The sequence below is a fragment of the Pogona vitticeps genome, chromosome 1, assembly GCF_051106095.1.
Source record: "Pogona vitticeps strain Pit_001003342236 chromosome 1, PviZW2.1, whole genome shotgun sequence".
NCBI lineage: Eukaryota > Metazoa > Chordata > Lepidosauria > Squamata > Agamidae > Pogona > Pogona vitticeps.
In genome coordinates this window covers 274,682,638-274,710,568 of record NC_135783.1, presented here as the reverse complement: position 1 = coordinate 274,710,568, position 27,931 = coordinate 274,682,638, and the positions used below count along the sequence as shown (strand labels likewise).

At 39.0% G+C, this 27,931-nt stretch overlaps 2 protein-coding genes and 1 long non-coding RNA gene across 4 annotated transcripts in view; 1 reads left to right on the top strand and 2 right to left on the bottom strand.

Moving 5' to 3' along the window:
* ANO3 (anoctamin 3) overlaps positions 1 to 22,561 on the top strand; it is a 339,659-nt gene extending 317,098 nt beyond the window's left edge. The window contains exons 17-27 of the mRNA XM_072985871.2: positions 969 to 1,133; positions 2,721 to 2,757; positions 3,846 to 3,957; positions 5,697 to 5,754; positions 6,044 to 6,141; positions 6,921 to 7,066; positions 7,205 to 7,357; positions 10,860 to 11,007; positions 15,944 to 16,024; positions 16,674 to 16,779; positions 18,049 to 22,561. Coding sequence (XP_072841972.2) covers positions 969 to 1,133; positions 2,721 to 2,757; positions 3,846 to 3,957; positions 5,697 to 5,754; positions 6,044 to 6,141; positions 6,921 to 7,066; positions 7,205 to 7,357; positions 10,860 to 11,007; positions 15,944 to 16,024; positions 16,674 to 16,779; positions 18,049 to 18,231 — 1,287 coding nt within the window. The 3' untranslated portion in view covers positions 18,232 to 22,561. The remainder of the gene's footprint in view (positions 1 to 968; positions 1,134 to 2,720; positions 2,758 to 3,845; positions 3,958 to 5,696; positions 5,755 to 6,043; positions 6,142 to 6,920; positions 7,067 to 7,204; positions 7,358 to 10,859; positions 11,008 to 15,943; positions 16,025 to 16,673; positions 16,780 to 18,048) is intronic.
* The window catches only part of LOC144585842 (uncharacterized), a 757,174-nt gene that overhangs the window by 655,279 nt on the left and 73,964 nt on the right, over positions 1 to 27,931 (bottom strand). The gene's annotated exons all lie outside the window — the stretch shown is intronic.
* The window catches only part of SLC5A12 (solute carrier family 5 member 12), a 32,033-nt gene continuing 27,690 nt past the window's right edge, over positions 23,589 to 27,931 (bottom strand). For both annotated transcript variants that reach the window (XM_020790431.3, XM_072985869.2), the window contains exon 15: positions 23,589 to 26,977. In XM_020790431.3, the coding sequence (XP_020646090.3) occupies positions 26,813 to 26,977 (165 nt within the window). In that variant the 3' untranslated portion in view covers positions 23,589 to 26,812. The remainder of the gene's footprint in view (positions 26,978 to 27,931) is intronic.

The following is a 27,931-nucleotide window of genomic DNA, read 5'->3' as shown; positions in this document are numbered from 1 at the left end:
AGGCAAAGTACACAAAACCCTTTTCATGCAGGCATAGCATATAGTTATGTCTGCATAAATGTGCTATGCGTTACACCCAGCAACATGGAATCACCCAATTCGATTACACAGTTGGCCGTGCATCCCTGCCATGACTAATTGCCTTGGGCACCAGCAGAAGTGCTTCATGGATAGCAGTTCTGCCTCAGTGCTATCATAGCTACAAGAAATGTAAAATCAAGTTACACAGCAAAAGCAAAGTGTGCTGCTTGTATACCCCCCCATAGTGTTACAAGCATTCTCCGGGCAGTTTACACGTTACGTATGCAGGCTACACATTGCCCTCCCCACCCCCAGCAAGCTGGGTATTCATTTTACCAACCTCGGAAGAATAGAAAGCTGAGTCATCCTTGAGCCGGCTACCTGGGATTGAACCCGGAGTCGTGAGCAGTTTGGGCTGCAGTACAGCAGTTTAACCACTGCACCACGAGGCTCAAGATTTCCCCCATTTTTTGTGATATAAGTAATTACACAGCATGGGGGTTTTGTGCAGTTATGCAACAGGGGTTTTCCTGATGTTTTGTGATATAAGGTGTAGACAATTTTACAAAACAGAGAGAGAAGAAAGGGGAGGGAAAGGGAAAAGAAAAATACCAGAATCCAGTTTGATTCCACACTATTTCCATCTTGCAGTTGCATCACCCATCTTAGATCAACAAGGGCACCACTTGCACAGGAGCAGGAGGTGAATTCCTGTAAAACCATTTTTAAAAACAGGGAACTGCTGATGCAACAAACTACTGTACTGAACAAGCTATGGAAACTAAGGGGACTCCAGCCATATATGCAAAAGGACCTTTTTGTTATTATTATTCTAGCCTAATCACACGCCTGAAATAAATGAGATGAATGTGCAATTATTTTGTTTATTTGTGATACACCCATTTTTTTCCTTTCAAATAAACCACTTCTATTTTGTGTCTCTCCAGATTTCATTAGTCCTTACTGCAGTCTTTGCAGTTGTAGTTTATCGCCTGGTGGCTATGGAACAGTTTGCCTCTTTCCAGTGGTATTTCATTAAAAAGTACTGGCAGTTTGCAACATCAGGCACTGGAGTCTGCATCAACTTTATGATCATCATGTCACTCAACGTTGTAAGCTTTTAATTCTTATTCATAATAAAGCAAGCTGTGGGGGGTGGATGGGTTATTTTTTAAAAAATACTACACTTCTCAGAATCCCCTAGCCAGTATCACCATAAACCAAAACAGTGAGTTTTGCAAGCTGTGAGTCCAAGCATATGTAAAATATATGAAAAAAAATACATAGTGTTGATAAATTGGTTTGTTTTATTTTGCTTGTAGCAACATGATGTTGGCAAAGGGGCTTTCTAATATTTCTACAATATTTGCTGCAGTTCCTGGTTTTTGTATCTTCTGAAGGGGGTTTTTCAAAATGCTTTTATGACAAAAAAAAATTATTTACCACGATGACTGTAGGATCTGTCAAGGAATAAAGCAGAGTTGTGTGTCACAGCAGCTTGCTGCTTTGTGCTTTGGCTTATTTTCAGCACTGGAGAAAAAAGCTATTTGAACCAGTTCTGTAACTGTTTATAAATATTATTTGATGTAAAATACCTCGGTCAGGGCAGGCACAGACGAGTTCTCAGGGAAATCAAAGTTCTTACAGAGAAGTCGATCCTCCAGATAATGAATGCCACATTTAAATCTGGGTGTGCCTCTAGGTTTTATGGTAGAAGAATGGGTGTGGATCTTATTTGTGTGTGTGTGTGTGTGTGTGTGTGTGTGAGAGAGAGAGAGAGAGAGAGAGAGAGAGAGAGAGATTCTAGTACAATAAATGTTTGACCTCTAGGGAAAATGCACCATGCCGAGCATATTAAATTGATCACTCAATTTAACAGCAGATCCAGCTGTGGTTCACCAGTCTAGAAGACAATGTACACACAACAGCTTCAGTCCAACTTAGGTTAATTGCCAAACTTGGAAGCCCAGATGTTCTTGGTCTACTATGTCCATAAGCCCTAATCAGCACAGCCAGTATCCAGGTCTTCTTCGAGCCTCAGTCCAAGAACATTTGAGGCCTCACATTTTGGAACCATTGTTTTACATTGCTGAAAACAGCAGGACTCTTATAATCTATGGCTATTTCACACACAGACACCTCCTTTGTTTCAGGAGGAAATCTCCACCAATAATCAAAGAGCATATTTATAGTGCTAGGTTGTGATTTTCAAATGAAAAGTAGATGGCAGAATTTTTATTTTTGCTGAAAATGTATTGTGAAGCTATTTTTCATAAGGAAAATCTAAATCAGATATGTTACACATAACTTTTACTGGAAAATATGACTGACAGTAGAATTCCATACATGTCTGGTCATAAGTATTTCTAACTGGATGCAGTGAGATGTTCTTCCCATTCAGTTCATCCAACTTAGTCCTAAGTAAGTAGGTATACAATTGCATTCGTAGAGGACTATTCTTTATATGATTAAAAGTCCCATTGTAGAGTATAACAGGAATTACTTCTATATAATTGTGTTTAGAATACCAGCTCTGAGAGACAGAACCTGTAGCTGGTCTTTACATTACAAAACCTCCATAAGGGCAGAGACTCATCTGCCTGTGTCATCTTTTTCTCACAACTCTTTTAGCTCTTGTAACAAGATTGTTTTTAATGATTGTTGTTTGTAAGCATGTTAATTTCTTATCTTTGTTTCAGGTGTACGAAAAAGTTGCTTATCTCTTAACAGATTTAGGTGAGTCATAGTTTTGTAATTCCATGCTGCTGTGATGCTCCATATGAAAATATAAATGAGATGTAGGCACTCTTTGTTCAGAAAATAAATGTGGTTTTTCCTACTTTATTCTCCCCCAAATGCCCGTGATATTAAAAGAACTCTTTAATCCCTTGTTCCCTTCTAATTACTGATTATTCTGAAATTCAGTACCTAACTGGTCATGCCAAAATTGAGGGAAAATATTCTTTTAATTCCCTCTTTCCCTGTGAATTAAGGCATCTCTGATGTATGACTGAGGTGGAAAAGGAGAGAAAGTTTTCTAATGCATTAGTGCTGCTCTTCCTCAGTTCACATAATGTATCTGAAGGCAGCAGCAAACTGGTGTTCTCAAATCCGAAACACAGGTCTTCCCATTTTAAAGTTGATTAGTTGAATAAGGGTATGGTCATGTTTTCAAGGGTGGTGATCACAATGCTCAGAGTTACTTGTTTCATGCAGGTGTTTTAAGATGGATAGATCGCCTTGTGGTCTGCCAGTTTAAGATCAGGTGGTACCAGAGGGTCAAAGCTGAGTTTTATAGAAATACATTTTTCTGTGAGGAATGTGACACTTCTCCTGTTTCCTTTTAAAAGGAGTGTCAGATATATAATTCAGCAGTTATCTAGACCAGGTGTCTCCAAACTTTTGACCTTGAGGGCCACACCAAATACTTTCAGGATCTTAGATTGCCGAAGGAACAGGAACGTGCGCATGCTCATATGCATGCCTACATCCCCTGCGCCTGCACCCCCACATGCATTCAGATGAATGCATGCATGTATGCATGCATGCACACATGCCCCTGCACCCCCACATGCACCCCCACATGCATGCACGGACACCTGATGACAGTCCTGCCTGTCCACCCCCACGCATGCATGGGGTTAAGGGAACGGGCCAGATAGGTCGGCAAGGCAGATCACATGTGGTCCGCAGGCTGTAGTTTGGATACCCCTGATCTAGATCATCACTATTTATATGTTGATTTTATGCTTATTCTGACTTTTAAGAGAGATCTATAGTATTAACTTTTCTCTCTTTTTTTCTCTCATCTTTTTTTCCCACAGAACATCCTAGAACAGACTCAGAGTGGGAAAACAGTTTTGCCTTGAAAATGTTTCTTTTCCAGTTTGTCAACTTGAACAGTTCTATTTTCTACATTGCCTTTTTCCTCGGAAGGTACGTTAATTCCAAACAAATTGATACAATAAAACACAATAAAATAGCACTATAGTTCCATAATGCATTAAATTGGCTTGTTGACGAGGAAGATACTTCTGGATTTGTTTAGTGTGTATCCTGCTTTTCCTCCCACACATAATAAAATGAATAAAACAGACACAAGTTAGAAATATAAAGCATGTTAAAACAAGCAAGAATCAATGGGCATGAAACATAAAAAATAAACTGTATTTGATACTTCAGTGCCTAAGTATAGTAACCTTAGGCTGGTCCAGATATGACTACAAATACAATAGGAATTGTTGTCAAAAACTTCTGGAAATGCTTACATTGTGAAAAGCTGATATAGGTAAATATGTTTTTCTAAACAGAGATCCATAGGAAGGTAATAATCTGAGAACACATTTTGCAATATGTAGATTGCATTGTTTCAGTTCTGTTCAGTGCCATTTTATTCTTCTTACTGCTGGTACTCGTTGTGGCATTTTTCTTATTCTGCAGTACCTCCTATGTTGTCATCTCATCACACACAGCATTGGAACATCTCTTGACATTTAAAAAATTGGTAGTTGGTTCCCAATCTTACTTTTTCAGGTACATTTGATAGGAACTAGAGATGGGGATGAACTGCCAAAATGGTGATTTGTCTTGGTTCGTGGGTCGTCAAGGTTGACAATCCACAGACCACAAATTTGCCCCTAATGACTCAATGAGCTAGAAATTGATTTGTTGGTTCACTTTTTTACAATGGACTCCCCACTCCCACAGCCTGCTCCACCCCCTTTCCATTGCCACATTGCTTCCCAATCCCTACCTTATTGCGCCACCACCTCCTGCTGCATTGCTGCCTCTGCCAGAAAGGAAGCTAGGCTGCTGGAATGGCAGTCTCTTTTCCAGCAACCTAGCTTCCATTCCATAGCAAACAGCAGGGCAGGAAAGAGATTCCCTTCAGTCAGACTTGCCCTCTCTATATCAGCTGATCTGCGCAGGCGTAGACAGGCAGTGGAAGTCTGACTGAAGGGAATCCCCCCACCCCGCTGTTTGCAATGATGGCGGGAGCCGGTTCCCTTCAGTCAGGCTTCCTCTCTCTGTCTACACCTGCATGGATCAGCTGATTAGCGCTGGCATAGGCAGAGAGATGAATGGACGAACATAAAGGGTGTATATTCGTCCCTTTATATTTGTGCGGATCTCCAGATCTCATGAATAGGAAGGGATGAATATCCAATGAATCAACAATATTCAACAAATATTGTGATTCACTTTTATATTCGTCCCCATGTCTAATAGGGACCCAAGAGAGGGTCTTCTTGGTGGCCCCCAGATTATGGAATATCATCCACCATGAGCCACACTCATTCCCTCCTGTTCTTTCAGTGACGAGTGAAAACTTGTCTCTTCAGATAGGCTTTTAATATCCAGTTTTAAGAAGGTTAGATGACCTGTGCTTGGTGGTGTATATCGTTTTAAATGGCTTTTTAATGTTTTTGCTATAAAAATGTTTTTAGATCTGTGGTTTGCTGTTTAATAGCTTTTTAATGGTTATAGTATTATGTTTCAATTCCTGTTTGTTTTAATGATGTTCTGGACCACCCTGATTCCCTCCATGCACACATTTTTGACTTTAGCCTAAATTTAATTTAAGCAGCTTTTAGGTTTCTTAAAGAAAAAAAATGAAAGCTGTAGTTCTACGTTCATTTGAAATGTAACTTACAAGCAGAAATCTCGTTTTACAGATTTGCTGGACGTCCTGGAAAGTACAACAAACTTTTCAACAGGTGGAGATTAGAAGAGGTAAATGTCTTTTTCATACCATCATGCAAAATCACCCCAATTTAAATATTCATGTGTACTCACTTTCTTCTATTTTTTGCTTTGTTCTCTGAGTTTGCCTCTTTAACGTACTATTGTATATATAATAACAAATGAGCTGTCACTATCTGATTCTTGTTTTTTTCCTTACCTCTTTGTTATACTCATATAGTATTGCAAAATTATAGCCAATTGAACTGTTTTCTAAAACAGCTTTAAAGAGATAAGTATTTATTTGAAAATATCAATATATTAACACTTCCCGTTCCAGTGTCATCCTAGTGGCTGCTTGATAGACCTTTGCCTGCAGATGGGTGTCATCATGGTCTTGAAACAAATGTGGAACAACTTTATGGAACTTGGCTATCCGTAAGTCCAATTTGTGCTATCACAATATCTTTCAATCAATTTTATAATCAGAATTAATCACCAATTAATTACCAGCATAAGAGGAATGTTCTGTTGTTTTCTATGCACAGGTCATAGAGCTACACAAAAGGCAGCATCTGTCATCTGTGTCATTTCAAAAGCTCTCAGTGGTAGAGGACAATCTACAGGAATTTGTTTAAAAACAAACATGACTTTCTATCTGTGCAGCCATAAATAATGGTGCAGGAATAAGAAGTCTCAAAGAACATTTACAAGTGTGTCTAGGTGACCAAAATTTTCACCAGGCTTTGTTGAAGTCCCTGCACTTATAGGGATTTCCTTCTGCAGAAGAGAAAAAGCTCTCTTGCACAGCTATGCCTGTGTAGGAAAACTACTTCAGTAACAGCAGCAAATTACTGCTTCTTTTGGTGATTTTGGGGTATGCACAGCTCACATACAATGTGATGAAGTTGTGCGTACCCTGGAGTTGCAAAAGGGGCCTTTACTTAGTGGCCATTTGCTTCTGCCCATGACCTCCAAAAGGACCTGTTATTGACAGTCCTGCTCAGATCTTGCAAACTGGAATCCATTACTTCCAGAAAGGAAGACAGTTACTGCAGCATAAAAGTTCAGGCCTTCCCCCCACCGCCCCTGCAAACAGATTTTGGCCATGCTTTAACAAAGAGAGAAATAAAACTCCATGTGGCATCATGTGTATTCATTTAGATTCTTCTTGAAAGTGATGCCACAGATTTCATGCTCTGGATATCTCACGATAGGTTACTACAGAATTGGTGGTCACGACGGAAGATCAAGAAAGGAGGACAGTTACTGGAGCATAAAATGTCTCTACCTCAGTGGGAAAAAGATTGGAATCTACAGCCTATGAATCTCCATGGTCTCATGGATGAGTACTTAGAAATGGGTGTGTATATGTATGGAGAAGTCATATTTTTCTCTATTAATTTAAATTTGTTTCCTATCATGAAGTTTCATTCTTTTCCTCCCTCTCTTTTCTAGTTGTGCCTTCCTCCCTTTCTAATCATGTGCATTTTCTTTCCAGTTTTACAGTTTGGCTTTACCACAATCTTTGTCGCTGCTTTTCCACTAGCACCTCTGCTGGCATTACTGAACAATATCATAGAAATCAGGCTTGATGCTTATAAATTTGTTACACAGTGGAGGCGGCCAATGCCAGCAAGAGCAACAGATATAGGTGAGACAGTGTGCAGTCCATGTAGAAATTCTCTTTGTGTGTGTGTGCATGTGCACTATTATTTGTGTATCAAAGTTGCAAGCACTAGGATATGTAGACTTCTTAACCAAATTAAATTGCAATTGAAAGTGCAACTTCTCTATAGATAATAGGTAAATCCAGTTTCTGGCCAGAAATGTGTAAAATATGTGAAACTTGCTTTGGTTAATTGCAGCTACAGTGGACCCTCTACTTACGGAATTAATCCGTATTGGAGTGGTGGCTGCAAGTCGAAAAGTCTGTAAGTCGAATCTCCATTGACCTACAATGCATTGAAAACCGATTAATCCCATAACTGGCAGTTTTTATTCTATTTTTGTTCCATTTTGGTTTTTTTCTGGTCTGTAAGTCGATTCTCTGGCTGCAAATCAAATCTAAATTTTGCAGCCAGAGAAGTCTGTAACTCGAAAAGTCTGTAAGTCGAACCGTCTGTAAGTCGAGGGTCCACTGTAAGTGTTGAGCTGCAGGGGTGCATCTTGGTTACATTCCTGATTACATGCCTTATTGTGGAACTAAGATACTATGCCCTGGCACCTTGTGAATTAGTTGCAATTAGCTACTGCAACATGCACAAAACATTTGCAAATGCCAAGGGGATTATTTTTTATTGAAAACCAGTTTGTTAAAATCAAGTATAAAAAGTAAAATAGTTCAGTTCAGAAGTGAGTTAGTTTAAATTAATAGATGGATTTAGTCTTCATACATTGATAAATACTGTATAAGATACACTATTTACTGCAGTTGTTACAGCTATTTATGTATATGTATGGGAGTTCACTCAGTTCAATACAGTGGGGTCTCTACTTAAGAACTTAATCCGTATTGGAAGGTGGTTCTCAAGTGGAAAAGTTCTTATGTAGAATCTGCATTTCCCATAGGAATGCATTGAAAACCATTTAATCCGTATCTGCTCTTTTCCGTCCATAGAAACTAATGGGAAGCTGCTATTCCACCTTCTGCCACTAGAGGGGGATATTTTTTCTTTTTTTTTCTTAGGTCAGGGAACAGTGTTAAAAGCACTTCTGACGAAGCTAATTTTGAAGCAATGGACTGAAAACCAATTAATCCGTTCTGGCTGTTTTTTTGTTATGTAGAGGTGCGTTCGTACATTGAAGCATTAGTTCCCATAGGAACTAATGCAAAGCTGGTTAATACATACTCTACCACTAGGGGGAGAATTTTTTTTAACCTAAGATGACCTAAGGTTAAAAAAAGAGCAGGAAAGGTTTTTTTTCCTGTTCTTATCTAGGATTTCTGTTCTCAAGTAGAAGCAAAATTTAGCAAACGGAGCTGTTCTTAAGTAGAATTGTTCTTAAGTAGGGACGTTCTTAAGTAGAGACCCCACTGTACTGCCTAGCTATGTATGTGTACAGTGGTGCCTTGACTTACGAACATCTTGACTTGGAACCATTTCGCGTTATGACTAACTGGCCGCAAAATTTTGTTTGATTTGCAACAGGAGCTTTGAATTACGACTGGAAAAAAGGCAGGGAAAAAGGCAGGAAATTTAAACTGCTAACGGTTTAAATTCCTCAGTGAAGAGGCTGATTCTTTGTAGCTCTTTCACCCAAGCAGTTAGAGAGTGTGTGTTTGGAGGAGGCTTCAGACTGCCTGGTACAGCTTTCTGCCTTTTAAAATGCCTGTTCTGAGTGAGTACATGATTTTGCAGCGTGTGTTTGGGCTGGGTGGGATTATGTTTCTGTGCTGTGATGGGTCTTGCAATCTTTGTTTGTGTTTAGGTGGGTTTTCTTTTCGACCAGGACTGATCAATTGTGTTTTCGATGGGTCTTGCAGTCTTTGCGTTTCAGTGATTTTTTTTTCCCATCTGGAAAGGATCAATTACGTTTCCGATGGGTCTTGCAGTCTTTGTTTGCTTTTTGGAGGTTTTTTGTTTGTTTCTTTTCTGGAACAGATCAATCACATTTCTGATGGGTCTTGCAGTCTTTGCTTTTCGTTGGTTTTTTTTCGGCCAGTACTGAGCAATCGTGTTTCCGATGGGTCTTGCAGTCTTTGGTTGCCTTTTGATGTTTGTTTTTTTCTGGCCGGAACAGATCAATTGCATTTCTGATGGGTCTTGCAGTCTTTGTTTTCTTTTTGGTGTTTTTTTTTTCAGCCAGAATGGACCAATTGCGTTTCCGATGGGTCTTGCAGTCTTTGTTTGCTTTTTGGTGTTGTTGTGTGTTTTTTCAGCCGGAATGGATCAATCACGTTTCCGATGGGTCTTGCAGTCTTTGTTTGATTTTCGGTGTTGTTGTGTGTTTTTCTGGCCAGAACGGGTCAATCGCGTTTCTGATGGGTCTTGCCGTGTTTTTTGTTTTTCGGTGGGTTTTTTTCCCAGCTGGAATGGATTAATGGGGTTTCAATGTATTCCTATGGGAAATGGTCCTTTGAGTTACAACCAACTTGAGTTACGACCATCTTCTGGAACCAATTAAGTTCATAACTCAAGGTACCACTGTACTTGAAAGTTAGCTTCCTTAAATAAAATGGGACTTTTGCAGAAAAATGCATACAACTGTGCCGCAGTTTAGACATCCTGGATAAAATCAATGCTGATTAATAATTTGTCACCTCTTTTTGTTTAAAAACAACTTATCCATATATTGCTTAGGCATAGGGATGTGCCTGTTTGTTTGCTTTTGTTTTCAATTGTGTCTTATACTTAGTTCATTGATATGATGGCTTTAAATCACTTGGGCACTTTCCCTACTAATTGGTACAAAATTGACTTCTACCTAAACACATCCGCAGGGGTCCTGCATTATACTTTGTCTAAGAAACGTTTTACTTACAGTTCATGGATTTATGTGGGTCTTATAGACTGGTAAATAAATGGGGTTAAACATATGCCCTTAGATCGCTCTCCTATCCCAGTAGGGAAGAACGGTAAGATAGGAAATGGGTAAAAGAATGAGATCTGAGAATACAACAATGCACAGTGGTGATGCATCTGATCTTTGACACCTGGAAAACCTATTTTGTAGGACCACAACTCCAGGAGTCTTTCAGCCAGAAGGCACAGTGGGAATTAAACTCCCAGCTTCTGGCTTCTCAAACAGATACCTAAACCACTGAGCTATCCAGCAGTTCAACATTTCTAATCTTCACTCATCTCTCACCTTTACCTACTACCTGGTGCTGAGTGTGAATCACAAAATCCGAGCAGACTTCCACTTATGTAATGGAATCTCTCTGCTTCCCATAATCCTCTGGGACAGATTTAAGGAGTGTTCCAAGTAGCACAGGCTCTGTTCTATCAACAGTGTCCATTCTGCTTCTGGTTAAGTCCCAAAGCCTTAAACTACCACTCATAGGGCAGGAATGTTGGGAAACATCAGCATTAGTTCTGTTATGAATTGAACAAAAAGCTTTATGGGATGTACACCTAAAATTTGATAAAATGGGCAGCTTTATGGGGTTTGTTGGTTTCATCTTTTATCTTGTTATAACTGTTCTCTCCTAGGTATCTGGTATGGAATTCTTGAAGGCATAGGAGTCCTAGCTGTCATCACCAATGCTTTTGTTATCGCCATTACATCTGACTATATCCCACGTTTTGTTTATGCATACAAATATGGCCCTTGTGTCGATCAAGGATACAGACAGGAGAAGTAATCATGCCTTTTCTTCATTACTATTTAGTGTGTGTACTAACTTAAAAAAATTAAGAGCAGTGTGTCTAAGTTTTTTTTTTCATTGTCTGCTGTTGTTGATAGTGATGGATTACTTGAGAGGTTTTTGTTATGTTTTCTGCCTTTTTATATTTGATGTTGCATTCTGTACATTTTTAAAAAAATATTAAACAGGTTACACTGACCCAGAATTGATGATACAGAAGCTTTGACACTGAGCATAACATAAAACATGTGTGATCCATTAATTTCATTCCAAAGCTGCCTGTCATCTAGCAGCACTCCTGTCATGGTTACCCCAGTGATTCTCCTTGACATGGTGGCCCTTCAAGAATAAGGTTATTCGTCTTCAGTTCTCTGAAATTCTTTCATAACATAAAAATATAAAAAGTGTGTATTTGGACCCCATGCTCAAATACTTTTCCATGTCTCCAATGCCTGAATACTTTTACAACAGCATTATCATTCCCACCATACAACACTGAAGCTATGAAAAGATAGCTAAAGAAAGTTAAATTGTTACGTCAGTAAAGCATTTTAAGCGTTGACCATGTGGTAAAATTGTTTAATATTTGTCAAGATGCTTCATCACAGTTATTGTTACAACTTCTCCAATTTCAATTGACAGTATGTTTCCTTCTTTGATTTTGCAGTTACACATTTAATAGGTGGGTATGAAGGGTTGACTGCTTAACACAGAGAGCTGTTACATTGCACTGTTTTTTCCTCATTATCCATAGCTGTTTTTTGACCCTCCTTCATAGCCAATCTCCTTGAGGCCTCGTTCCTTGCAATGTCCCTTCAGTTTATCACAGTGGGAGGAATAAAAAGATGTGCTTCAGACCTAAGTTCCAGTCAATGACCTTATCAAATGATGTTAATATATTTCGACCCAGTCCTTGTTTGATTAATAAATTGCAAGCCATCAAGTCAATTCTGATTCATGGCAATTCTTTGCCGTGTTTTCTAGGTGGAGAATATTCAGAAGTGGTTTACCATTCTCTTCTTCTGAGGGTCTCCTGGGATTGTGCAGCTAGCTCAAACCCACATAGCTCTTCCCTTAGACAGCGCAGTGGTTAATCAAACTGCCAATATCATACCTAAACTATTGAGTTATCCAGCCAGCCTTGTTTTATTAATGCTCCTTTTTTGTGTGCGAAATGAGAATGAGATTGATCAATTGATTGACTTCTTTCCCACTACACAAACAATTAACCATTGAGTTAACAATTAATCCCTGCAGAGAATTCCTTGTTTTTAAAACAGTGGCTCATGTTTTTTCCTCACAAAGTTAATTAAAATATTACCCGAGAAAGCATCTTGTTGACACTCTTTATTTCTCCAGTGTACAGAGTCATGCAGTGCTACATCTGCCCCAGAGAACACTGCTATATGACAATGAGGTTCTCTAGTGTGCCCTTCCATAATTGTTTAGCAGCATTTGCAGTTCCTTCATTAAGGCACCAACACACAGCCAGTCAGATTTGCCCATCTTCCAGTCTCACAAACCCAGACCAGAGAGGCTGCTTCAGCCTTCACAGAGCAGGGAGGTAAATTTCACCGTCTCTCCCTGAGAAACCAAGAGATTTGTTGTTCTTGTTTTCCTCCTGAAAAAAAAAAACTTCAGAAGAAAACTTGCAAGATATTTCAGATGCTTGATGGTCATTTTTTTTCTCCTGAAGAAACACCAAGCTCTGCAGAATGATTATAATTTCTGCATAGAATGTATTTGTGTTCCTGCACAGGTTTGCCTAGAAGGAGCATTGAGCTGTGCAGATTCTGACAGTTTCTTGCACAAAAGAACAGGTGAAAAATGGAAGAGAAAAAGAGGAAATAGGAGGGCTGGACACTCATTTTCGTGGGAAGCCAGGAACTCTCATAGATGCAGTGGGAAGTCTTGATGAGGAATCTCAGTATGGTGAGACATGAAAATAGCTGGGAGTGATAAATTTGTAGTATTCCTTACATGCCTCTCAAGAAGCAGATCAGGCCTTCCTCAATAGTGATTATAGTTTTCAAGGAACTGGAGTTCATGCAGACAGATTTGTTTCTGCCATGAAGGCTTCTTCAGACCTAGAGTTTCCTAGGCCATAGTTTCCTAGGCCACACGCTAGCAAGGTTATGCTCAAAATCCTACAAGGTAGGCTTCAGCAATATGTGGACTGAGAACTCCCAGAAGTACAAGCGGGATTCCGAAGGGGCAGAGGAACTCGAGACCAAATTGCTAACATGCGCTGGATTATGGAGAAATCCAGAGAGTTCCAGAAAAACATCTACTTCTGCTTCATTATGCAAAAGCCTTTGACTGTGTGGACCATAGCAAACTATGGCAAATCCTTAAAGAAATGGGCATGCCTGACCACCTTATCCATCTCCTGAGAAACCTATATGTGGGACAGGAAGCAACAGTTAGAACTGGATATGGAACAACTGATTGGTTCGAAATTGAGAAAGGAGTACGACAAGGCTGTATATTGTCCCCCGGCTTATTAAATTTATATGCAGAATACATCATGCGGAAGGCTGGACTGGAGGAATCCCAAGCCGGAATTAAGATTGCCGGAAGAAATATCAACAACCTCCGATATGCAGATGATACCACTCTGATGGCAGAAAGTGAGGAGGAACTAAAGAACCTTGTAATGAGGGTGAAAGAGGAGAGTGCAAAAAACGGTCTGAAACTCAACATCAAAAAAACTAAGATCATGGCCACTGGTCCCATCACGTCCTGGCAAATAGAAGGGGGAGATATGGAGGCAGTGACAGATTTTACCTTCTTGGGCTCCATAATCACTGCAGATGGAGACAGCAGCCACGAAATTAAAAGACGCCTGCTTCTTGGAAGGAAAGCGATGACAAACCTTGACAGCATCCTAAAAAGCAGAGACATCACCTTGCCAACAAAAGTCCGAATAGTCAAAGCTATGGTTTTTCCTGTCGTGATGTATGGAAGTGAGAGCTGGACCATAAAGAAAGCTGACCGCCGAAGAACTGATGCCTTTGAATTGTGGTGCTGGAGGAGGCTCTTGAGAGTCCCCTGGACTGCAAGGAGAACAAACCTATCAATTCTAAAGGAAATCAACCCTGAGTGCTCACTGGAAGGACAGATCCTGAAGCTGAGGCTCCAATACTTTGGCCATCTCATGAGAAGGGAAGACTCCCTGGAAAAGACCTTAAGGTTGGGAAAGTGTGAAGGCAAGAGGAGACGGGGACGACAGAGGATGAGATGGTTGGACAGTGTCACCGAAGCAACCAACATGAATCTGACCCAACTCCAGGAGGCAGTGGAAGATAGGAGGGCCTGGCGTGCTTTGGTCCAAGAGTCGGACATGACTAAACAACTAAATGAATGAAGGCCATAGTAGCTATTGTTAAGAGCTTTAGAACACTATAGAACTATAAGACTTAGAGCATTCCTAGCACAGCCTGACATGAAAAAAGCCAAATGAGATAAAAATGGAAAACTCCCATGAAATTTAGCAACTCCATGACAGGTTATGATAACAGCATTTATGTGTGATTCTGAGTTAAGGTGAAACTTTCTGGTGACACAAAATACTCAGAAGTGATTTACTAGTGCCTTTTTCTGTTGGCCCTCTGGAACTTGACAGCTTGTCCAAGGCAATACAAATTCCAGGTAATCTTGACTGACCTCCACTCCCAGACAACACTACTGGGATTCGAATCCACAGCCCCTGGCCAGGTGTTCCAACAACTATACCAGCTTTCTGATAGGCTGTGCCTTAGCAGAACAGAAACTGCCTGACACACCTTTGGTGTTTTAATCCAGTGTGTGGCAGACACAACATACTTAATTTATCTATGGCTGCACATGTCATGCTCCTTCCAGGACAGGTACTCCATGTGCATGTACCAAACATGTCTAATTGAGGTGGGGGGTGTAATTCCTTTCCATCTTCTGCTACTGTCCATGCTAATATTCATTGTTAATGAGGTCCTCATGTGCAGTAACGTGCATGCAGCCCAGCATTGTGCTTGAAAACCCAGTTTCTCAGAATTCAGTGTATAAATATTACTTTTCCTTTTGTCATCAATATGCGGTTTTTGAAAGGGGTTTTGGCTCCATTCAGTTTGCCTCTATGCCAAAGTTGAATGTGCAGTATGGAGCCATTAAGTATGCTATAGATATGAGCATAGTCTTATATATACACATATATATAGTGCTTGGGAAAGTTCCTCAATTCCCAGAATCCCTCTCTACAGAACTTGTAGTCCAGAGAGTAAATTTACCATGCTCTGTACATGCACATCCTTTGTAACAAAAAGCTGTACAGTGGTGCCTCGCTTTACAATTGCCCCGCATTATGACGAATCCGCTTTATGATGATCTTTTTGCGATCGCAAAACGATGGTCTAAATGGGGGAATTTCGCTTTGCGATGATTGGTTCCCTGCTTCAGGAACCGATTCTTCGCAAAACGATGATTTTTCAACAGTTGATCGGTGGTTTCAAAATGGCCACAGGGAAAATAAAATGGCTCCCCGCTGTGTTTAGGGACGGATTCCTCGCTATACAGGCAGCAAAAATGGCCGCCATATGGAGGATCTTCTCTGGACAGTGAGTTTTAAGCCCATTAGAACACATTGAAAGGTTTTCGATGCGTTTCAATGGGCTTTTTATTTTCGCTTTACAATGTTTTCGCTTAACGGCGATTTTCCTGGAACGGATTATCGTCGTTAAGCGAGGCACCACTGTATGGGCTTCTTGCAGCACAAATCCTGCTAGCCTCTATGAAAAGTGGACATATCCCTACCATCTCCTGAAAATATGAAAGGCATGACATAACAGCTGTGGGCACTACCAATGGCAACAATGGTGAATGAGGCATGCTTTGCATGCACAACCTATAACAGAGTCTCTGCTGGAAGATATTTACTGGGCTTTCTTTTTCTAGATGTTTGAAAGGTTATGTCAACAGTAGCTTATCGATATTTGACCTGAGTGAGCTTGGCATGGGATATTCAGGATACTGCAGGTATGTGTTATAAAAATGAATTGGTTTGTAAAGAGATGATTCTGACTGAAGAAGCTTGATGAAATTGTTGGACACTTTTAATTGCTTTTTAATATCTTTGATTAATAGAAGTTTTAACCTGAACCATGCAGACCTGAGGCACATGCATCAGGTTTGTGGTTAAGGTGATGGAAGTGTCCTACTGCACTTCCTTTGCCGAATTTTTAATCAAATTTTTCTTGTTATTCACATTATTTAAATGTGTTTCTTTGTTTATTTAAAATGTTTATATTCCAGATCTTTAAGGCCTGATAATATGTGCAAGAACAAAAATAAAAGCTGTGTGCTCAGAAATGTTTCCAACCTGGTTCTTTTACTGTATTACTTGAAATCAGAGAAACCAGATAGTTTTTGTATTACAAAGCTGGAGATAATTTTAGATGTTGAATTGTCTTTTACCTTTAGGAATTCTAATTTATAAAATGAATTAAATTCATTCATTTTAAATGCATGATCACAAACAGGCATATATCCTGCCCATCTTTCATTCCATTTTGGTGGATTTCCAAGTAACTGTTTCCATCGTTTCCTAAAGAAGACAACTTTTCTTATTATTAGGGCATCTGCAACACTACCATTTACCAAATGTTTTTCTCTTCCTCTATTACAGGTACAGAGATTACAGAGCACCACCATGGAGTTCAACTCCTTATGAGTTCACATTGCAATTCTGGCATGTTCTAGCTGCTCGATTGGCTTTCATCATAGTATTTGAGGTTAGTTGACTGAGAATAGAAAATGGAGAGCTATTTATGTAGTTCTAATGAATGTCTCAGCCTGTTTTTTAGGACTTAAGGCTCCTTTAGGAAACCTACAATATGAAATTTGGAAGCCTATGTTAATTGTCTGGCTCAGATCTGCTCATTGCAACAGTGCAGCTGGACAAGAACTGGAGTGTTTTTGGGAAATGATTGCGCTCTCCTCTATGATTTAGGCTGAAAATCCAGGCGACTGTATCTTCTACCAATAATTCCACAGTAAAATCTCCTGTCTTCCATCCAGTTACTCTTATGCACATCACCATAGGATAACATAGTAAGGACTTAATATCTATTTACAGATAAAATATATGCTCTTTTTATATGTATTTACAACTTAAAGAAGCATATGTTATTGTGCAGCAGAGCAAAATCAACATTCTACAAGGCAATTCCAACAAAAGTACTGTATAACTTTGAAACTGGACTTTAAATCAGCTTGTGCTCACTAGCATTCACAAAGTGACACCAAGAAAGGGAAAATCCCAGAAGCTGACTTCTTTTATCATCAGTTAACCAATTCTCACCCAAAACAATTATCAGGACTGCTTTTCGACAAGTGTAACCAGTAGTGAGCACAAGAGGGCATCCTGCAGACCATCTTGATTGCTGCTATTGATGTTGTCAACATTCAGGCTATGCAAACAGATATGACACATCTTAATAAGGAAGTACACATACTCTATTCTCTCACTACTGGCATTGGGAGGGGCTTTGAACAATGTAATTTACAGGGTTCTTCATCACTTGTAGGTGCCTTCACAAATCTATCCCACCTAATACCTGTTTGTTAACCTTACACTACAGTATGTGTCTACAGCTTGAAACAGACATTTTGAAATCTGTGACAACATTAATAATAAAGTATAAATAGCATCCAGTGTGATGTAATGGATAGAGTAATACACTAGGAATTGGGAGGTGGGGTGGAACTAGTAAAACCACTCTTTAAATACCTCACTGACTTTGAAAGTCCTATTGGGGGTCACTATAAGTTAATTTTGACTTGATGGCACGTAACAATAATAAGTAGTCAATGAGCATGAGCTTCCAAAGGACTTTACTTTAGAAATTTTGTTACTTTGTTTTTTTATGTTACTTGTTGTAAACTGCCCAGAATGGCCTTGGCTGCTCTATGGGTGGTATACAAATCAAATAAATAAATCCAAGCCATATTAGTATAAGCGTTTTAAAATATGTGTGTTCTATCTTCTTCTTTTTTTCTAGCACCTTGTTTTTGGAATAAAATCTTTCATTGCCTACCTTATCCCGGACATGCCCAAAGACTTGTGTGACAGAATGAGAAGGGAGAAATACTTAGTTCAGGAAATGATGTATGAGGCAGAACTGGAGCATTTGCAACGAGAACGGAAAAAGAACGGGAAACAGTATCACCATGAATGGCCTTAGTTGGATATGAAACTCTGACATCAGAACTCAAAACTTCTGGTGCAAACAGAAGATGGAATTAAGACAAGAGGCAAAGGAATCATGTGTGTATATGCTGCTGCTGGGAAAGATGATTACCCAGTCTTGCCATCAACTGGAAAAGCCGTGCAGCCAACAAGCAAGATAAGCAGATATATTCCACCAATGGTCTTTGCTAAAGAGGAATGAAAGCTGGCTCAACGGAAATCTCTCCATTATCTAAATTTACTGGGCGACATTCTAGCAACTAATTGGGAAACTCATTCGTGGCATAACTGAAAACAAAAGCCCATCATTTGTGAAACTTCCATAATAAGGGCATGACTTTTAAAATTAAATATATATACACACATATATATATGATCTGCTTCTTCACAACTTCTACAGCTTTGGATTGCTCAAAAAAATTGTACTGCCTCTAAAAAAAAATGTCAAGCAAAATTAATTGTTGCCCTTTGTGGCCATAACTTGATGCTATTGCAGTCCTTGAGGCTTCCAGTTTTGTCAGGTTTGTCCGAGTCTCTTGCTGAGATTGTGGATGTGGCTCTGCCCTTTAAAAGGGATATTGGCCTGTTCGGTATTTACTATGCAGTTTGATGTTTGCACATCACTTTTTTGTCTGTTTGTCTTTATAATCCAATTAAGGAAATATATTGTTTCTCTCAAACTGAAGCAAAACTATTTTGTAGAAAGACCGTATAAGCCAGGATCCAGAGAGCTCTATGATACAACGAACCCAGCTTCTGCATGTGGAACTATGATTTTTCAGAGACTGGAAAAATTAATTAATTTTTTTTGGATTATTATAGTACTCAGATTCATCCAGCCAGCTGGGGGATTCTGGGAGTTCTAGTCCAAAAAAAAAAGAAGAAGGAGGAGGATTTTCCAAAGTTTATCTCCCACAATAGTCCTTCAAGAGGAAAATTGCATAGTACCCTGAGAGCCTCATTTCAATGTGGAAGGCTGTTTCCTGTCTGGATTTTCCACAATGCTTAGGGCCGGTGCTCCTGCGCATAGAACTGCATGAGTGGCATATTTTCCCACTGCTGCTTGCAGCTCTTTGGATATTGGCTTATATCTTTGCACTGCCCTTCACTCAGCACTCTACATGGGGGAATTTGGCATTTTCCATTGCTGTTGATATTCAATGTGCAAATAAAGGCCAGTGCCTCATACTTCTGATGTGAATAGTCCGATCCATGCTCTGATGTAGCATGCCGAAATATAAACTCTGTGGATATTCTCTTTCTGATTGAGCAACTTGGATTTTGTATATTTCACACACACTAAATGTCAACTTGAAATGTCTTTTTAATGGCAAATAAGCAAATACCTTATGCAAGCTCCTGCTTCTGCAGAATATGAACTATGACATCAAAACTTGTTTGTTCCAAGTTCAGAGACAGCAAAATAGATCTTTATCTGGAATGACATTTCACCCTATAAAATCCAAGCACCATGATAGGTGTGTGTGTGTGTGTGCACATGCACAAACACACACACAAATACACGCACACACAAATATACACACATTATTCAATTGTATTCCCCAGTTGTATACCTTGTTGTTGTTTTTTTGCCTAAAGCTCTCCCAGAAGAGTAAACATTATTGCATTGACTTGTGCTTTGATACCCATATGCTTGCAGCACAGAATATCACATAGCACAAGAATGGACAATTTCTTTGGGTTGCCCCCCCCCCCAAAATCCTTCAGGGATCTGCCCTGAAACAGCTGGTGCTGCTGGAATCTGCCATGAAAGGCAACACTTTTATGGGGTAGGCAGCTGTCAACTCTCCTGCAACACAACTCATGGAGATCCATATGAGAAATGTCAGGGTGTGTGCTAACAACAATTGCCAGAGTCCCATAGCCACTGTGGCCAGTGGCCACGTTGCGTGTTGGATTCTGGGAGCTGCACTGTGTAAAATGCCTTTCTTTGTCTTCCTGTCTCTGCTGAGACCATGGAAGAGAACATCATACAGGATTCCATCACAGAATGAATAGAAAATGGACGCCTGTTTCGGCTTGTCCATCTTGCTGGAGTGGCTATCATTTCAGCAAAGGAAAACTAGAGATGCAAACAAGGGTCCGATGGTTGTGTGCGGCCTTCTGCAGCCTGCTTGTTGCCCACTCACACCTTAACAATGTAAAAAACACAATTATTCTAATAGTGATCTGTTAACTACAGCTCTTTTTTTGCTATTTCTTTTCTCAAAATGGGGAAGACATGAAGCACTAATCTTAAAACAAGTGTGCAGGATTCACTTGTACGTGGGAGACCACAATATTTCTGGTTTTCCTTTTGTAACATTTTCAGGTGTAGAAATCTTTCTTATTTAATATTAACCAAAGTAAATTTAGAACATGTTTGTCACATTGTTATATTAAAAAGCACAGCAATTGTATCAAAGATTTGTGTTAGCCTTAGGATGAGATTATCATTTTAAAATGGATTAGAGAGATGGTATTGTAAGGGAGACAATGAACATTAAAAGGGAATTGAATTTTCTTTCATTCGGAACCACTGAGGGATCAAATTATGAATATGCTTGTATCCTAACTCTGTGAGATATTTTTTCTTACTGTTTCTGTCATATGATTAATGTTTTATATGATGACAATCTACTTTATAATATCATAATTCCCTTTTATACAAATATATATATAGGTCCCCCAATCCAGTGGCTGCTTGAACAGTTAGAAGCCCTACAGGACCTCCAAATGTCACCCTCCAAGTATGTTTCCCCACATACTTCAATGAAGGGAGAAGCATTACATGCACCTTTATTCTTGAGTATTTTACCCCTCAACTGAATTAAATAAAAGCACCTGCTTTGCATATAAACACTGTAGGTGGATTGGGGTATAAACTTTAAAGCACCTTTGTGTGTGTGCTGTAGAACGTTGCTTTTATTACCTTTGTTCTGCTGTTGTCAAGTTTTACTTAAATGCTCATAGCCTTGGCTGGATCCAAGCTTTAGAACCAATGTAGTTTGCCAATAGGTAGGAATGTTCACTATAACTCTGTGCTTCCTTTTACTTGTCACAATTTGATCATACATAAAAACAATTCTGTTGATTACTTAGCAGAGCAGTCCTTCCAATTGATTGCTTAACAAGGCAATCTATACTCAGAACTAAACCTGGTAAATGTGTATAAGATTGTTAAGGCTGAAATGCATTAGGATCATTGTATCCATGGAATGTTTTCACTTATCCATGGTCTGAAAATATTAAAAATATTAAAAGAAAAATTCCAGAAATATGTATTTTTATGATGTCATTACCAAAACTGGCTACTAGAGGGAGCCAGAGACCATGCTATGTATAGTATTTGCTATTATCTGTGGGTTTCAGCATCCAAGGTGGGGGGGGCTTAGAACTGATCCCCTGCGGATGGTTGGGTCCTATTGTAATAAACATATGTATTAGAATGTAAATCCTATTGAATTTAGAAAGGCTTTCTTGTGAAACAAATGCTTACAATTGCACTATTAAGCTGAAGAATAAAAATGAAACACTGTAATCCATTAAGATTGCAATCCTGTAAACATTTATCAGACAGAAGGTCCAACAAAGTCACCAAGACATATTTCTGAGGCTTGCACTGCAAACTGTAAATCTGTAAAATAATTTTTTTTAACCCAGGGCACAATTTTGAAGTCACTTGTTCAGGAAAACGTAGTGGCTTCAGTTCCACTGCTTCTATTATTTCTCTCTCTACACTTGGAAAGCACACAAAATTGGTCAAAAGAAAAAAATATTATCGTCTGTGCCCCTTTTTAAAAGTATATAAATTTGCATTGATCATATCTGACAGTTTGCTGATGCACAGCTATTTGCTTTAGCTGAGAGAAATGCTATGCTAGGTTTGGTTTACTGTGGTTGCATTGAATGCAGATTATCATACAAAGACTTATGGCACACTTTGTTCTCAGGAAATATGTATTACATGAATGCTGGTTAAATATATTTTATTTTGTTGGTATTTCTAAACGCTTATCTTTCCAAACAAATTGCCAATATTAGTGGTATGTGCATGCAAGCTGCATTTGTGGATTCTCCAAAGCTGCAGAGCTTCAGAACTAGCATTCAGGCAAAAAGAAAAAAAATGCTTCAGATCATTGTGGATCTAGTCTCCAATAACTTTGGTCTATGCATGTTCTTTCAAAGAGACTGCATGAGCAGCTACTGTTATTTCAGAATAAAACAGTTAGTTACTAGTCCAGAATGTCTTAACTATTACCAACTCAAATTGGTGTCTTGATGCAAAAGGAACCCTTGCTCTGGAAATAAACATTTGTTTACTACTTGCTATTCTTATTTTTTTTATCGTCTTTAATGGTAAAAGTTGGGCCTGCTGCATGATGCTAGATGGGAAGAGGGGGAGAATGGTGTGAGTTTATGAAAGAAATACAAGATAGAAATATACTTCTTCTTGCCCTAGCCTTTATAGGAAATATTCTCTGAAAATTATATATTCATTCCTGGGAAATCCAGGAAGAGTTTATGAAATCTAAATGATCTCTCATTTGCAGCAGGCCTTGTGGGAGGGGTCTGGATATTAGGGGGAAAACACGTACAGCAATGGCAGAAATAACATCTCTACAGTCAACCCAAATCTGAAGAACCTCTATCGGAAGGATGGCGTACTGACTGCTTTGAGCAAGAGTAGTGATTCCCCAACCTATGGGACATGTGGAGGGGGTGGGCATATCAGAATTTCAGGGTAAAGGTTATTTCGTGTAAAGAAAAAAATACACAATTCTAATCTGAAAAATGGGGAAACATTTTGCCTATTCCTTTCTTAGTATGCACCTAATTAAATAAGGTCATTTTAAAATTGGCAAAGGATTTGATTTCTTTTCAGTTACGATATTTCAACTTTCAAATAAGATTAATGAGGAGGGCATTGAAGGGGCATGGGGCTTTTCCGATTCTCAAAAGGTTGCATGGGTTAATGTGAAAGAAACATGGAACTCAACAGCTCAAAAGTCTGGTCAATGGCCCAGCTTGCATGTAATGGGATATGAAGGTGCAACTATTTGTAGATATAAAGGGTCTTCCAAGTTTGAAGCTCTGGATTATGATCCAAACAGAGTATGGAAGCAGCCAGAGTTGCTTTTTCAAAAATCCTACTGATTCACTGCTTGAAATCAAGGGGACAAATCCAGCTTTGCCTTAGCATCCAAACACCAAACAGCTGTGGCTGGGGAGGTCCCTGCGTGCAAGAGAGTTACAGAGATGCAGGCAGAAGAACTGAGGTTCAATATTTCAGTTCTGTTGATCTCTTCCAGCAGAAGCAACAACACATCATATAGCACCACAAAAAACCAAGAGGTTTTATTTTTTTATTAGCTTTCAATATGAATTCCAGTAGTTAAAAACTGAGATGGGAGATGGCTTTTTAAAAGAGATACACTAGCTTAGGAAGGAAAACCACATGCATGCTGTTCATATACATAGGGGGTTCATTTGGCCACAGGATTGCAGGCATCCCTGCATATAGCCTCAAAATGGTTTAAGCCATCTGGCGATTTCAAGCACACCCAATCTATTTTTTGCACAGTCCTTCGTCAGAAATGAATCAAAGATATCCGATTGCTTGTTGTAAAATATCATTGTAAACCACCTTTGTTTTTGTTTTTAAAACTTTTTTTTCCACAAAATCATGATTTAAAAAAATCATTTTGCTAAGATAGTTCTCCACATTATACAAAAATATGTCAGCAACCACATACATGGCCTAAAACACAACAAGTAAGAAACATGTTCTGTTTCAGTAAGATTTACTTTTAAGTCAGGATGTAAGGATTTGTGAGGGAGAAACATTGTGTTGCTTTTGTTTCAGGTTCTTTCAAGTGTATGCATACAGGTCCTTTTGATAAACTTGCAAGGGCCAGAATCTTTCAGGTTCTTTCATTCTGTTTTTTTCCTTTTGGGTTTCGAGTACTAGAGCAAATGAAGAACTACAGAACCCTCAAAAACATTTCCAAAAACCCACAACCTCCCCCCCCCCCGAAGCCAGGTAACAGATAATCATCTACTCCTAAAGCAGGCAACAATAGCAGTTCATGAGAAATAATCAATCATCCATAGGCCCATGCAGACACTAACGGTACATTAAAGCATATGTATCATCACATCACCATCATTATCCCCATTAGTTTATCAGCAGGAAACAGTACAGATGAAAAAAAGAAATCATAACCATGATCACAATCAAAGTGAAACAGAGAGAGAGAGGAACTCTCAGTAAAGGTAATGTAAATACTATTTCCGACTCAAGATCCACAAATAGGGGGGATTAGGGAACCAGCTCTCACCCCCACCACGTTGATGGATTCAGTCCAGTAGCACAGGCTGTGTTGCACCAAGTGAAGGGCAGGTAGCCAGGCCCGCCAAGCTACAATAAAGGAAATGGGAGGAGGGGTTCCCTTCAAAAATCAATAAAATAGAAGACAAAAACAAAACAAAAAAAAACAGAGAGGGGCATCAAAGTAATCAAGAAAGCAATTCAAAAGTGGAGGAACACCAGCAAGATTTTTAAAAGGTGTAATCTGCAATAGTGGAACAGCAGTAGCTATAATAGTAGCAGGCCAGGAAGGGAAAAATCCAGTCCAAAATGGAGGTCAGAGGAGCTCTCTCAACAGCAAGAGAGAACAAGTTACCAGGCAGCTAAAGAGCAACCACTCCACATTTCCCACAAGATTATATAACCTGAATCTGAAAAGCAATGTACAGTATGTTAATTTGCAATAATAATACAGTACATTAGAGCAATATTTCATAGTAATATTACTGAGGAGCATTTAAATGCTGCAAACTGCCCCTGTTGATTTGATTATCATGGTAAAAGGACATTTTAAAACATGTATTATGGGCATATATCATGTAGTTTTTCAATAGTAAAGGTTTAAAGAAGCAAAGTTTAAGGAATATCTTCTAATTTTTTTTCTAGTTACAAGTTGAAGTTTTATAAGAAAAAATGGTGGAAAAGTTGACAGGTGGGTGGAGCGGGGAATGTTTCAGTATAACTGATAAGACCAGGTAGAAAATGTTAAATACATCATTTCTGGTGTACTTCATGGTTTCCATTTTTTAGTTTTACTATGACCCTGTCTCTGACCAAATGGTTATCCTTAATTTTTAATATTACAGAAAAGTAATGAAAAGTACCAGTGAAGATTTTTTTCCCCCCCATGGAAAATGTTTGACCAACTTCAAAAAGAGATTGTAGCTATTCTTTTTTAAGATGCTCTTTATCACATTTTACATGTACAACTGCAAATTATTTACTGTGCCACTCACACCTGAAGATTGCATTTGCAATAATAAACTTTTCTACCCCTAAATTAGATCGTTTTGAATCACTTTTCTACAGCCCCCAAAGCGATGTAAAACAAAATATAAAAATGCATTGGGAATCGAATACCCTTTTAAAACAATGCATAGGAATTCTAAAAGTCAACATGTATAAACTGCCTTTCAGACTCGCAGCAAAGAGTGGACACCCCCCCCCTTCCTGGGGCAGGAAGTTCAATCATTAGGCTGTTAATAAAAGAAGAAGAAAAGTGTGCTGTGTGCTTGCCTAACTACTTTTTGGATCGGTTAGCTTCTCCATCTTGGGCCAGATTCCGTCCCATTAGTGACAAGTAGAGAACCTTCAAGTTGTGATTCTTATTCTAAGCCAGTGGGCCTTGTGCTCCATGGAAGAGGACATCTACCATTCCCATCACTACAAAACCCATACACGCACATCCCTGCTGAAGGGGAAACACAGGAAAATGAGCAGAACTTGCTCTAAAGGGGAACACTTTCATAGCAGGTTTTATCTCAAGGCATACCACATCAGTAATCTCTGGACTTTACTGTAATTGCTCATAACCTTGTTAATAAATAAAATAACCTGTTGTACTGTTTTGATATTGTTCTGGGCAGGGAAATCATAGGATGGATAGTAGAATAGCACAAAATCTCAAAACTTCAGCCAAAACCCTCTTAGCCAGATCTGCCAGTGTAACATCATTGACGTAAAACTCAGTGGCAAAATGGTGCAAGTTGACAAGTCAGAGTAGGAACTTGCTGTGGTGTCTACTCCGACTTCTTAATTTTCTGCTAAGATCTACACTGATTGCATTATGTTGGCATAAAAGCAGCATTTCAAAATGCCATGTCAAAATGCCTCTAAAACTTCAGAAAATGCATTCTAAAAGTAACTGGAAAAATTAACAAGAAAACAGCCATTATTTCTACAGAAAAAATGATGTCCCGTTTGTTAACATTGCTTCTGAGATGTAACTTTGAAACAGGTTTATTGCAAAAAGGTAAATTGCAAGGGAGACCTATATTTTGTGTAACTAGTTTCTTCTGATTTCTGGTCTTTGAATTCTTTCCCTGTTGTGAAATGAGCTCCCTAAATAAAAATAGCATTCTGTTATGTTATACATAAAAAAACTTCCTTTACTAATACGACTGCCAGCAGCTTATTATTTTTCTCGTTGTTAGAGTAAAGCTATGTCATTCCTGTGGCTAACGGAACACTGTTTCTTCTGGATAGGCTAAAAATAAGATTCTGTTTCCATGTTTGGATTACTGTAGGATTTGTCGTGTGGGTTATAACCAGGAACATGGCTCTGAACGGCTTTATTCCATCCATTCTTGAGGTCATCGTTTGCAACTGCCTTTTTCTGAAGGTCTTTCAGCTGGTCGCTTTTCAATGCCTCCTAAAAAATTAAGTAGCAAAGGAAAATAAAACCTAATCAGTTGAGGAACCAGCTGCTCTCGGTGCCTGCTGCCATGGTCTGAAATGAGTAAATGCTCTTTCTCTAAGCTGAGAGCCTTGGATTACTTACTAGCCTTTATCTGGCATTAATAAAAGAAAAATATCAATTAATATGTTGGAGTTCTGTCATAAAAGTGCTAAAGAAAGGAAATAAATCAACGTTATCAAACCAAACATTAGCTTGCAGTCATTATTAGTTTTTACTTTTATCTCAGCAGGAAAGATATGAATAATATCTAATCAACTTCACACTCTATTTAACTCTGCACATTATATGTATAGAGACTCACTCTGGATGGTCACGGGCCAATTTTCTTTCCCCTAAACACACTGTGGGCCACAACGAACACTTCATACAAAACAAGGGTTTACCTTTTGAGGAAGATTGAGGGCTCAGGGTTTACACTTAATTTAAAATATTTGACTACAGTGACACATGCCTTAGTTACATCCTGTTTGGATTGCTGCAACACATTCTACATGGAGCTGCCTTTGAAGACAGTTCAGAAACTTCAGCTGTTTCAAACTACTACAGCCAGACTATTGACTGGGACCAGTTACAGGGACCCTGTTACAACAGCTTCACCAGCTCCTGACTGGTTTCAAAGTGCTGGTTATGACCGATGAAGCCCTATACAGTGTGCACCAGGCTATCTAACAGATTATATATCCCTATATAGTATAACACGCCTCAAGCCTTAAGGTCTTCTGGAAAACCCTCTTCTAAGTTCTGTCACCTTTACAGGTATGTTCAGCACATATCAAAGAGAGGGCATTCTTAGTTGCTGCCCATTGTTTATGCAATGCTCTGTCCAGTGAAGCAAGGCTTAACCCTTCTCTCCTGTCCTTTCAGTGACAAGTAAAAAACCTTTCTCATCAGGCTTTTAATATCCAG